This window comes from Ursus arctos, unplaced genomic scaffold (assembly GCF_023065955.2).
Source record: "Ursus arctos isolate Adak ecotype North America unplaced genomic scaffold, UrsArc2.0 scaffold_6, whole genome shotgun sequence".
Classification (NCBI taxonomy): Eukaryota; Metazoa; Chordata; class Mammalia; order Carnivora; family Ursidae; genus Ursus; species Ursus arctos.
In genome coordinates this window covers 43,115,648-43,128,501 of record NW_026623078.1, presented here as the reverse complement: position 1 = coordinate 43,128,501, position 12,854 = coordinate 43,115,648, and the positions used below count along the sequence as shown (strand labels likewise).

General features: G+C 35.2%; 1 protein-coding gene across 1 annotated transcript in view; it reads right to left on the bottom strand.

Moving 5' to 3' along the window:
* The window catches only part of DECR1 (2,4-dienoyl-CoA reductase 1), a 44,069-nt gene that overhangs the window by 22,966 nt on the left and 8,249 nt on the right, over window positions 1-12,854 (bottom strand). The window contains exons 2-4 of the mRNA XM_026495778.4: window positions 2,865-3,067; window positions 612-669; window positions 400-486 (exon numbers count right to left, since the gene is read on the bottom strand). Coding sequence (XP_026351563.2) covers window positions 400-486; window positions 612-669; window positions 2,865-3,067 — 348 coding nt within the window. The remainder of the gene's footprint in view (window positions 1-399; window positions 487-611; window positions 670-2,864; window positions 3,068-12,854) is intronic.

The following is a 12,854-nucleotide window of genomic DNA, read 5'->3' as shown; positions in this document are numbered from 1 at the left end:
TTACTTGTATCATTCTCCTCTACTGATAGAGATAATCAAAAGTTATTAGGAAAAACAAAGAGCATGAATCATTTAAACTAGATATTGTGCTCTTGGATAACTGCTCTTACTTCATAATCTTATTAAATAAAGTGAAATCAAGTTTGTTCTATATGACTGTAAATGCATTTTTAAAGGATTTCCGAAAGGCAATGGTGTAGCAGTTCACCTAATCTGTTCCCTGCTCTGAACAAAGCTGGCTCTTTCCTAAGGACAGAAAATAGGTGCTTCTCAACACAGCACTTGCTCACATCAACATTTTATTTCCTCAGTGCATCCTTAGTGCATCCGTAGTGCATCTTGGTGGCTGTCATCAACATCAAACGCCTCATACTTTGGCCTCATCACTATTACACTTACATCAGGATGTCCTGCAACTTTGATCAATTCTGACACAGCGTTTTGTACCATTTCAGGATTCCTCACATCACACTGAATTGAATGAACCTGAAAAATATCAGAGAGAAAAAGGAATCCTAAATTTTTCAGACTTCTTAAACCAAAAACATGAATAAGTTATTTGAGCATGTTTTAATTCCTAAATCTGAATTAAATAACTCTTTTTAATGTACCTTATTTCCAGTTTGAGAAGAAATTTGTTCTGCAGTCTCTTTTAAAACATCCACGTTCCTAGAAAAAAACACATGGTACTTTGCATGAGTTCTGACATGACTTCATTTTTTTTTTCTTTTTAATTCCATAAATTAAAAAACAAAGAAAATCTATTGCTTAAACAGATGTAATCTTAACAAAATACAAAAGCTGTATCTACAAACAAATCAGTTTCAATTAATTCACTTCCTAAAGGTTAAATTAGTAAATTTTTATATATCTAATACTCAATTATTGAATTATTTACTTTTAAACTAGTTGTTTTATATCTACACACAGATTTAAAGTTATTTCCTTAATACAAAAATACTGATTCAAATGGGGTACATGCACCCTGCTGTTTATAGCAGCATTACCAACAGTGGCCAAATTATGGGAAGAGCCCAAATGTCCATCAACTGATGAATGGATAAAGAAAATGCAGTATGTGTATGTGCGTGTGTGTATGTGTGTATGTGTGTGTGTGTATCACTTCTTTATTTATATACCTATTTTTATATATTTATGTATTATATATATATATATATATATATATATATATATAATGGAATATTACTCAGCCATCAAAAAGAATGAAATCTTGCCATATGCAACAATGTGGATGGAGCTAGAGTATTATGCTAAGGGAAATAAATCAGTCAAAGAAAGACAAATGCCACATGATTTCACTCTTGTGGAATTTAAGCAACAAAACAGATGAATATAGGGGAAGGAAAAAAGAGAGAGGAAGGAAAACCATAAGAGACTCTTTTAACTATAGAGAACAAACTGAGAGTTACTGGAGGGGAGGGGAGTGGGGGGTGGGCTGGATGGGTGATGGGTAATCAGGAGGGCACTTGTTGCGATGAGCACTGGGTGTTATATGTAAGTGATGTATCACTAAATTGTACTCCTGAAACCAATATTACACTATATGTTAACCAACTAGAAGTTAAATAAAAACTTGAAAAATGAATAAAATAAATGAAATTATTTCCTTAATTACAACAATTTCTGTTCCCTTGCCCAAGCCTGCTTTAGAAAGAAAATACATTTGTGATATAATGTAAACTTACATTATACTATATAAAATCTGTTATGTATAAAATTTATGTTAGTAGACTTTAGACCGAATTTAAGGATATAAAAGCATTATATGCATTGTTTCATACTCTTGAAAGAAACATGAAAAATAAACCATAAACATAAATTATGTAATGTTACAAAGAAAATAATATTTTAATATTTGTAAAAATATTACAATATTTTAAAAAATGTTCTGACCAATTTGCATTAAAGGAAACGTCTGAAAGAAATTCCTTTGGCCCTTTGTAAACTACATTGTCACTTGTCATTCAGATTCTCATTCAGTCTATCTAAAAATTTTACACTATTCAAAATAGGAAGAAAGTGTAGATTTTTTTGACCAGTCTCTAAAGTTCTAGACTTACAAAGTTAATATGGTCCCAGGATATGCCTCAATAAGAAATTCCACCTACATGGCCTTATCCTTCTTACATTTATCACAATAGATGTTTTGAAACATCTGCCCATCTTATAGAAAATGGAAGGATTATATCCATTATCCTAGTTCAAGGCTAACTATCCTTTGAAACACTAACTATAATCACTCCTACTGAAAACAAAGCAGCCTCAATATAGTACTTTTTAACTTAAGCTTCAGGTACAAGAAAAAATATTCTATCACTGAATTTGGGGAATGTATACATTATCAGTTCCATAATCAATCATTACTGAATGTGTTGACTATCTCATGTAAACTTATTGAATACTGTACTGAAAGTGAAAAACAGAAGGGTTGTATGGGTACAAAATGGTTGTGTTATCGATTGTTTACCCTCATGATTGAGTGGCTGACCAGGAGCTGCAATTCATTGCCAGCATCATGAAACAGCATCTTACCACATATCATTAGCCTGGGAAAAGTTCCAAATTCAAAATTTCAAGTACAAATTCTAGTGAATTTGTATCACTTTCATACCATTGTAAAGTTGAAAAAATCCCAAACCGAATCAATGTAAATCACAGTCCATCTGTATGTATATCTATCATTACAAATTATAACTGATTTTTCCAAGGAAAAATAATCTAAAGGATATTTCACAGAAAATTAAGATGAAAAACAAAAAACTGGTAAACAGTGTTTTCAATATCATGGCACAGAATTGTTTTATAACAGACTCTTGCCAGGCAATTCGCTGAGCATGACTTACCGGCTGGCAATCACACACTGAGCACCTAGGCTGGACAGAAGAGCTGTCATTCCTTTACCAAGGCCAGTACCTCCCCCAGTAATAAATGCCACTTTTCCTTGAAAACTATTAGGCGATAACATAGCTTTTTGAAGGGGTGGGAAGAATTTTGACTGAAAAACTTCATTGTTTTGATACAATATTTTTGTTCCATAACTGAAAAACTGAAACAGAAAAAAAAGATTAAATGAAATTTTCATAAATGCAATTCCACAAAATAGATGAATTTCAAAAAAACTTACTCTTGAATTTACAATTAATCAAATTCTTGGGTTAACAAACTCACTGTAAACATATTGATATTGTATTTAATCAATTATGACCCTTCTTCTACTGGAATGTTAAGTAACATAATGGAATGGTTAAAAGCATGGGCTTTGGCGCAAGACTACATAGGACAGAATTCTCTCACTAGTTGTATAACCTTCAGCAAGTAATTAACCTCTTTGTGCCTTGGTTTCTTCTCTAAATGGAGACAACAAATAGAACCTAACTCATAGGACATTGTAAGCTTCACCTGAGTAAATGTAAGTAAAATACCAAGACCATTGTTTAGTATATACTAAGCACTTTATAAATGCTAGTAATATTATTTACAGGGGTTCTGCTTAAATTTAACTTTAAAAAGCACTATCATAGCAAGGAAACAGTCAAAAAAACTACAAGGCAACCTATGTAATGGGAGAAGATATTTGCAAATTATGAAATAAAGGGCTAGTATCCAAAATCTTTAAAGAACTTATGAAACTCAATACCCAAAAAATAAAAAATCCAGTCAAGAAATAGTCAGAAGACATGAACAGATATTTCTCCAAAGAAGACACACAAATGGCTAAGAGACACATGAAAAAATGCTCAACATCACTCCATACCAAGGAAATACAAATCAAAACCACAATGAGATACCACCTCACACTAGTCAGAATGGCTAAAATTAACAACTCAGGAAACAACACATGTTGGCGAGGATGCGGAGAGAGGGGAACCCTCTTACACTGTTGGTAGGAATGCAAACTGATGCAGCCACTCTGGAAAACAGTATGGAGGTTAAATAGAGCTACCCTATGACCCAGCAATTCACTACTACATATTTATCCAAAAGATACAAAAATAGTGATTTGAAGGGACACATGCACCCCAATGTTTATAGCAGCAATGTCCATAATAGCCAAAATATGAAAGAGCCCAGATGTCCATCAATAGACGAATGGATAAAGAAGAGGTGGTAGATATACACAATGGAATATTACTCAGCCATCAAAAAGAATGAACTCTTGCCATTTTCAATGATGTGGATGGAACTAGAGGATATTATGCTAAGTGAAATAAGTCAGTCAGAGAAAGACAAATATCATATGATTTCACTCATATGTAGAATTTAAGAAACAAAGCAGATGAACATAGGGGAAGGGAAGGAAAAATAAGACGAAAATTGAGAGGGAAGCAAACCATAAGAGACGCTGAACTCTAAGAAACAAACTGAGGGTTGCTGGAAGGGAGATGGGTGGGAGGAAGGAATAATTGGGTGATGGGCATTAAGGAGGGTACTTGACATAATGAGCAATGGGTGTTATATGCAACTGATAAATCACTAAATTCTACCTCTGAAACTAATAAAAAAATAAAAAATAAAAAAAGATCCTAGTTGAAAGATGCATTCTTAAAAAAGATGCAAAAAAAAATAACATAAAGCATATTCATCTTTTAACAAGAATAATTTGGATAAAAATCACATTCCATGTTTGAACCACTGAAAAAAACTATTAAAATTTCCTCATAAGGTTTATGAAATCAAATGCCTCTTCCTATGTATGTGTAGAACAGATAACTATTAGTTATATTTGAAATAGGGGGAAAATAACAACATTTTACACTAAAAATATTTGTATTGCCCTACTTATGTTTTACAACTCACATTCTCACATTACTTGTGAAAATCTCTGCCATTCTCACATTTAATTATAAAAACAAACTTCAAGTGTTGAACATAACAAACAATAAAGAGCTAATTTCATTGAGTGCTTACCATGTGTCAGGATTTGATATCAAACCAGTTCATTCTCACCACCCTATGAAATAAGTATTATTTTTACCCCACTGTATGGGAGGGGCTCAGAGAAGTTAAATATATTGCCCAAGTCACAGAACCAAGATTCAAATGTGGTCTGACAGGCTCCAGAGCCCTCCCTCAGCATCACCTTATATATTTCCTCTCTACTCACTTAACTCCTACAAAAGCTTAATGATCACACCATAGAGGCACATGATATTCCCCATAGGTCATGGTTGGAAATTAAAACTCCAGAATCTATCATTTCCTGCTAGAATATTCCTGTAAGCTAAGTGGGCTGCCATCAGTTGGTCTGGGATATCTAGAAATTTATCCTAAAGAAACAACTGGTAACGTGGTCAATGATTTAGGATAAGGCTGTTTATCAACTGGAAATTACACAAGAAAATGCATATGATATGATGTTAAGTGAAAAAAAAGTATACAATATGTTCTTAACTATAAATAAAAAATATATGCTTAGAAAAAAGACTAAGAAAATAACAACAGTAAGTGATAGATTCAATATTTACCATGTGCCAAGGTCTACTAAAGACTTTCAATGCATTACGTCACAACAATCCTGTAAGGTAAATTCTATGATTATCCCCAATTTATAGATGAAAAAGCTGAAACATAGAAAGGTTAAGTAACTAACTTTTAAAGACAAATAATAAGTAGAAAAGACTTGACTCTTTCCTTGGCTGTGCAGAAGCTTTTTATCTTGATGAAGTCCCATAAGTTCATTTTATCTTTTGTTTCTCTTGCCTTTGGAGATGTGTCATGAAAAAGGTTGCTTTGGCAGATGTCCTAGAGGTTGCTGCCTATGTTCTCTAGAATTTTGATGGATTCCTGTCTCACATCGAGGTCTTTCATCCATTTGGAGTTTATTTTTGTGTATGGTGTGAGAGAGTGGTCAAGTTTCATTCTTTTGCATGTAGCTGTCCAATTTTCCCAGCACCATTTATTGAAGAGACTGTCTTTTTTCTGCTGGATGTTTTTTCCTGCTTTATCAAAGATTAGTTGCCCAAAGAGCCAAGGGCCCATTTCTGGGTTCTCTATTCTGTTCCATTGGTCTATGTGTCTGTTTTTGTGCCAGTACCATGCTGTCTTTGTGATCACAGCTTTGTAGTACAGCTCGAAATCCGGCATTGTGATGCCCCCAGCTTTGTTTTTCCTTTTCAACAGTTTCTCGGAGATTCGGGGCCTTTTCTGTTTCCATACAAATTTAAGGACTATTTGTTCCAGTTCTTTGAAAAATGTCCTCGGTATTTTGATCGGGATAGCATTGAAAGTATAGATTGCTCTGGGTAGCATGGACATTTTAACTATGTTAATTCTTCTGATCCATGAGCATGGAATATCTTTCCATCTTTTTATGTCTTCCTCAATGTCTTTCAAGAGTGATTTATAGTTTCTAGAATAAAGGTCCTTTACGTCTCTGGTTAAGTTAATTCCGAGGTAACGTATGGTTTTTGGCACTATTGTAAATGGGATGGATTCCCTAATTTCTCTTTCTTCAGTCTCGTTATTCATGTATAGAAATGCAACTGGTTTCTGAGCATTGATTTTGTATCCCGCCACATTACTGAATCGCTCTATAACTTCTAATAGTTTGGGAGTGGCTTCTTTTGGGTTTTCCACATAGAGTATCATGTCATCTGTGAAGAGAGACATTTTGAAAGAAGAAAGACATCCTTCTTTGCCGATTTGGATACCTTTGATCCCTTTTTGTTGTCTGATTGCTGTTGCAAGGACTTCTAGTACTATGTTGAATAATAGTGGCGAGAGTGGGCATCCTTGTCGTGTTCCTGATCTTAAGGGAAAGGCTTCCAGCTTTTCCCATTGGGAATAATATTTGCTGTAGGCTTTTCATAGATGGCTTTTGTGAGATCGAGAAATGTACCCTCTATTCCTACACTCTGAAGGGTTTTAATCAGGAAAGGATGCTGTATTTTGTCAAATGCTTTTTCTGCATCAATTGAGAGGATCATATGGTTCCTGAGACTTTTCTTGTTGATATGATGTGGCAAAAATAGATAAGGCAAGAAACAATTGTTGGAGAGGATGTGGAGAAAGGGGATCCCTCCTACATTGTTGGTGGGAATGCAAGTTGGTACAGCCACTCTGGAAAACAGTGTGGAGGTCCCTTAAAGAGTTAAAAATTGAGCTACCCTATGACCCAGCCATTGCACTACTGGGTATTTACCCCAAAGATACAGACGTAGTGAAGAGAAGGGCCATGTGCACCCCAATGTTCATAGCAGCTTTGCCCACAATAGCTAAATCGTGGAAGGAGCCGAGATGCCCTTCAACAGATGACTGGATTAAGAAGTTGTGGTCCATATATACAATGGAATATTACTCAGCTATCAGAAAGAACGAGTTCTCAACATTTGCTGCAACATGGACGGCACTGGAAGAGATAATGCTAAGTGAAATAAGTCAAGCAGAGAAAGACAATTATCATATGATTTCTCTCACCTATGGAACATAAGAACTAGTATGATCGGTAGGGGAAGAAAGGGATAAAGAAAGGGGGGTAATCAAAAGGGGGAATGAAACATGAGAGACTATGGACTATGAGAAACAAACTGAGGGCCTCAGAGGGGAGGGGCGTGGGGGAATGGGATAGACCAGTGATGGGTAGTAAGGAGGGCACGTATTGCATGGTGCACTGGGTATTATACGCAACTAATGAATCATCGAACTTTACATCGGAAACTGGGGATGTACTGTATGGTGACTAACATAATATAATAAAAAAATCATTAAAAAAAAAAAAGACGACTCAAATCCAAGATACGTCTGACTTCAGAGTCCATCCATTTCCTTCCTTACACAGTTATTATCTCTAGATGATATATGATTATTTTTCCTTTTTGTTTGGTTGGTATTTAGTATTTTCAAAATCTTTTCAATAAGTATGATTTGCTTTTATAATCAGGAAAAAAGGTTTGAAAGACAAAATTTGAAAACATGTATAAAATAATTAGTGAAGATAAATCTGATTATGTTCCATGCTGGTCATTGTATTTCCTTTAGCTTCATGTTGACAAAGCATTCTCTTTTTGTATCCTTTTGCCAAAGCATAATAATCCAAGCAACCTACAGTAATAATCTTTCTCTACATAAATGGCAGTTTTACTTAAGGCTGCCACTGCCTCCAGGACTATTACATTAAGATGATGGATCAGGAAATTTACACAAGTAGGCTAGTGAGTTTTTCATTTCCCATTAATAATGAAAAAATGTGTTCTAATTTTTCAAAGGCTCTAAAACGAATTTTTATTTATTTCGTATTGATTTGTATAGGGAATATGATGTGGTACTTTATGAGAGATAAATTAAGTAAATAAATAAAATATTTGTATATACGAACATTTTTTTTATTTATCTTAAAACATTTCCCAACCTCTCCAATAATAGAAGAAAGAATATAGAGGCAAAAATATAATCACTTTGATAATAATTCCTAGTAAGTGTCTATAAGGTGTCAGGTTACTACATAGCACAGGTTTACCTGTTGTATTTTATTTGATCTGATCAATAGTGATTTTTCCCGCCAAACCAAAAGTGAAGAAATTGATAATGCTATTTTAATTCATATTACCTTCTGATAATTCATAGCATATATGCTATTATTCAAACTATGTGTTTGCCTAAAAACAAGTTGTTCATTTCAATATTAAGACCCATAGAGATGAACACACCTCAAAGAATCATGTTGTATTCAGTCTCCTATTTCTACAAAGAAGGATCCTGAATAACCTGAAATAGCATTTTGGCCATTTCTTTTTGACTCACAAAAAGTGACTTATACAAAATAGACTTTTTAAGTTTTCAAGTCTTGCTTTGTGTTTTTTCTAGAAATAAGTTGTCTTTTGAAAATAGATATAACACCTTTCATATAAAGATTGATATCTCTGGACATCTTTATTTTTTTTATTTTTTATTTAAATTCAAGTTAGTTAACATGTAGTGCATTATTAGTTTCAGTGGTACAATTTAATGATTCATCAGTTGCATATAACACCCAGTGCTCGTCACAATCAGGTGCCCTTCGTAATGCCCATCACCCAGTTACCCCATTTCCCCCACCAACCTCCTCTCCAGCAACCCTCAGTTTGTTCCCTATAGCTAAGTCTCTTACAGTTTGCCTCTCTCTCTGTTTTTATCTTATTTTATTTTTCCTTCTTTTCCCCTATGCTCATCTGTTTTGTTTCTTAAATTCCACGTATGAGTGAAATCATACAGCATTTGTCTTTCTCTGGACAGCTTTAAAATCTAAAATTCTTAAAACTCTCTAACATCTTCAATTTTGGCAAACATATTTACTTATTAGAAGTTCTAAAATCTCCACCCCCCCGGCAAAAAAAAATCAGCTAGCATCTGCCTTCCCCTCCATACTCATGACTCTCCCACATCATATAAACAGTATCTTCCTCTGCCATGTGGTCCTAAATGATAGCATCTAAACTAATGAAAAGGGATCATACTTCTAATCCTCAGAATGGCAATTCTTTTAAGAGTCTTGACTGTGTCTCCCCTAGAGGATGAAGACTGTATAGCATTGAGATTTAATCTTAAATTATGTAAGTATTTTGGCTGTTCTCAAATGCTAGAATAAACACCTACAATAAAGGCAGATTGGTGACCCAAGACAGATGTTTTGTTAGGCCTGCCCAATGTTTTGAAATTTTTGAGCCCATATTTGGGTACCAGGAGAATTAAGATAAAAATCAGAAGCTCTACCAACACTTAAGTCAAGCTTCTAATAAGGCTGAGTTAATGCCCCCTTGAGACAAAGGCCTAGCTCTGCACAGTCCCCACACACAGGTAAGTGAACCCTTTTCACTGCGTGACCACTGTCATTTATAGGGCCATCCAGAACTTGAGGCATTTGAGTGCATGACTCCTCATCTAAATAAAACCCAAGAATCCAATACAAAATTGAAAGGGGGATAATCGGTTTTTCTTTTTTTCACATACCAATGTAAAAATAATCGTTTAATGTTTAGGTATACTATTAAGAAAATTGAGTTTCACATCTGTAAAAAATCACTATTAACAGACCCTCACACAGAATTTGTGGAGCTAAAGAAGGTAATATTTAAATAACTTGTAGCGATCTTACCATCATTGTCACCATTACTAATTGACTGGACCTCCACATTAAAATCCCATACCTCAAAAACACTGATGTCCATGGGATGCCTGAATGGCTCCATTGGTTAAGCGTCTGCCTGCAGCTCAGGTCATGATCTCAGGATCCTGGGATTGAGCCCCAGCTCAGGTTCCCTGCTCAGCAGGGAGTCTGCTTCTCCTTCTCCCTCTGCCCCTCCATCCCACTCCTGTTCTCTCTCTCTCTCTCTCAAATAAATAAATAATCTTAAAAAAAAAACCAAAAGGGGCGCCTGGGTAGCGCAGTCGTTAGGCGTCTACCTTCGGCTCAGGGCGTGATCCCGGCGTTGCGGGATCAAGTCCCACATCCGGCTCCTCGGCTGGGAGCCTGCTTCTTCCTCTCCCTCTCCCCTGCTGTGGTCCCTCTCTCGCTGGCTGTCTGTCTGTCACATAAATAAATAAAATCTTTAAAAAAACAAAAAACAAAAACACAACACTAATGTTCTCTAGAGTCAAAAATACAAAAATTAAATTCTTTGGCATGGCATTCAAGCTGGACAACACGGCCTCAGCCCACCTTCCTGGCCCTACTTCCTACCAGTTCCACCGCTTAGAGGTATACTCTATGCTCACCAACACCTCAGCATTCCTGAAACTTGCCACCAACTTTCTCCTGGCCTTTGTTCCTGATTTCTCATCTGCCTGAACTTCCCACTTTGTCAACCTAGCAAAACTAGCCTTCAAAACCAAGCCAAAGTGTCAAAAACCGTTGACACCTTTAAACATGAGTCTCTGTTAAAAATGGGCCAAATGAATCCTTCCCTCCGTCAGGATCTGTTTTTTTGCACCAGACAGTGAACACCCAGGAAAACAGAACAGTCTCCATTCATTACTAAAATAGGGTTTCTAATACCAATTAGGCATTCAGTAAATGCTTGTTTTATTGACTGTAACCTGACTGGCCAGGCTCCAATGCCATCAAAAGTGCATGAGGGCAGACAAGTAGAGTCTTATGGAGCTATATGGTTACGAATCCAGCTCTCTGCCACTTGTTTCATTAAGTCACTTTTGATGACTCTAAATTATGCCATCTTAAAACTTAGTTTAACCCAAAGAATCCAAATCTACTGATATACGATTAACAAGTTATTTGCAAATAGAAAAACTGGGCAAAGGCCTTAAAAAGATAGTCCACGTGCAAAAAATACAACCATATTTATAACTGAGTGAATTTACTTAAACAAAGAAGATATCATTTTTCTCTCACAAGATTGGTAATAATACAAAAAACAGCTTATTAAAGTCACTCTTACAATCTGTTGATACGAGTTGGGGCAACTTCTTTGGAGGCCAATTTGGTAACATACATCAAAATATTATCTAAACTGTACACACCCTTTGACCCAGCAACTCCACATTTAGGAATTAATCCAACAGATATACTCATTCATTAGGGTGGGAGGGAGAAGCTATGTTCAAAGATATGCACTAAGAAGAAAATGAAATTAACAATCTATTCACAATCACATCAATGGGAATAAAATGCTTACTAATAAATTCAATAAAAGTACAAGATTTATAAATTAAAAACTAAAAAACATCATAAGAGATTAAAAAGGACCTAAATAAATAAAAAGACATCCTGTGTTCATGGATTGGAAAACTTAATTTTGTTAAAATAGCAATACTCCCCAAATTGATCTATAGATTCAATGCAATTCCTATCAAAATCCCAGTTGGCTTTTTGCAAAAGTCAAAATTCACTTTTAGGGACTCAAAATGCAAGGGACGCATAGTAGTCAAACATATATGAAAGCATTGTAATCAAAAACACTAGAAAACAATCTATCAGCATTTTAATAGGGGATATATCCAACCAATTAGGGCACATCCATATAACAAAATACTGTGTATCTCTTAATAGAATATATTCTATTTTAATAACAATATGTAGTTATTCAATCACTCAACGAATATTTGTTGAATACCAAGAATGCAAGGCATTACATGTTAAGGGAAAAATCCAAGGTAGGGAAATATATGTAAAATGTTCCCATTGTGTGGTGTCTTTTAATGAAAATATTTTCATACATATGTTGATATAAGAACAAAAACTGTTGGAAGGATCCACAAGAAACAATTCATAGCTCTAACCTCTTGGGAGAGGGACTTCGTACATAGTCACTGCATATCCTTTTGTTCTACTGTGTGTTGGGTATGTTCATAAATTAATTTTTTATTAAAAGTAGTTAACATAGGGGCACCTGCGTGGCTCAGTCGGTTGAGCATCCAACTCTTGGTTTCAGCTCAGTCATGATCTTGGGGTTGTGGGATCAAGAGCCCAGCATAGGGCTTCCCACTCAGCAGGAGTCTGCTTTCCCTCTGCCTCTCCCTCTACCCACCACCCCTGCTCAAGCGCTTTTTCTCTCACTCTAAAATAAGTAAATAAATCTTTTTAGAAAATAGTTAACACAAAATAAAATCATATATGCAAGCACACAATGTAAAAAGGGTATAGAGGAAAACAAAGTTACAAGAACACTGCATATGATCAATGTTATAAGGATGTTATTTAAAGTGTAAGTGCTATATATTTCACACTTAAGTGTGAGCTATATACTTATAAGGAAATGAAACATGACCATATCTATTTATTTGGGGGGGGAGGTTCTAAGTACCTCTTGGTTTAGGTTAGGTTTCAAAGGATGACTTTGAAAAATGCATATTTTTGCATTCCCAATGCAACTCAACAGTCTGTGCACACAGTAAGCCTCCAG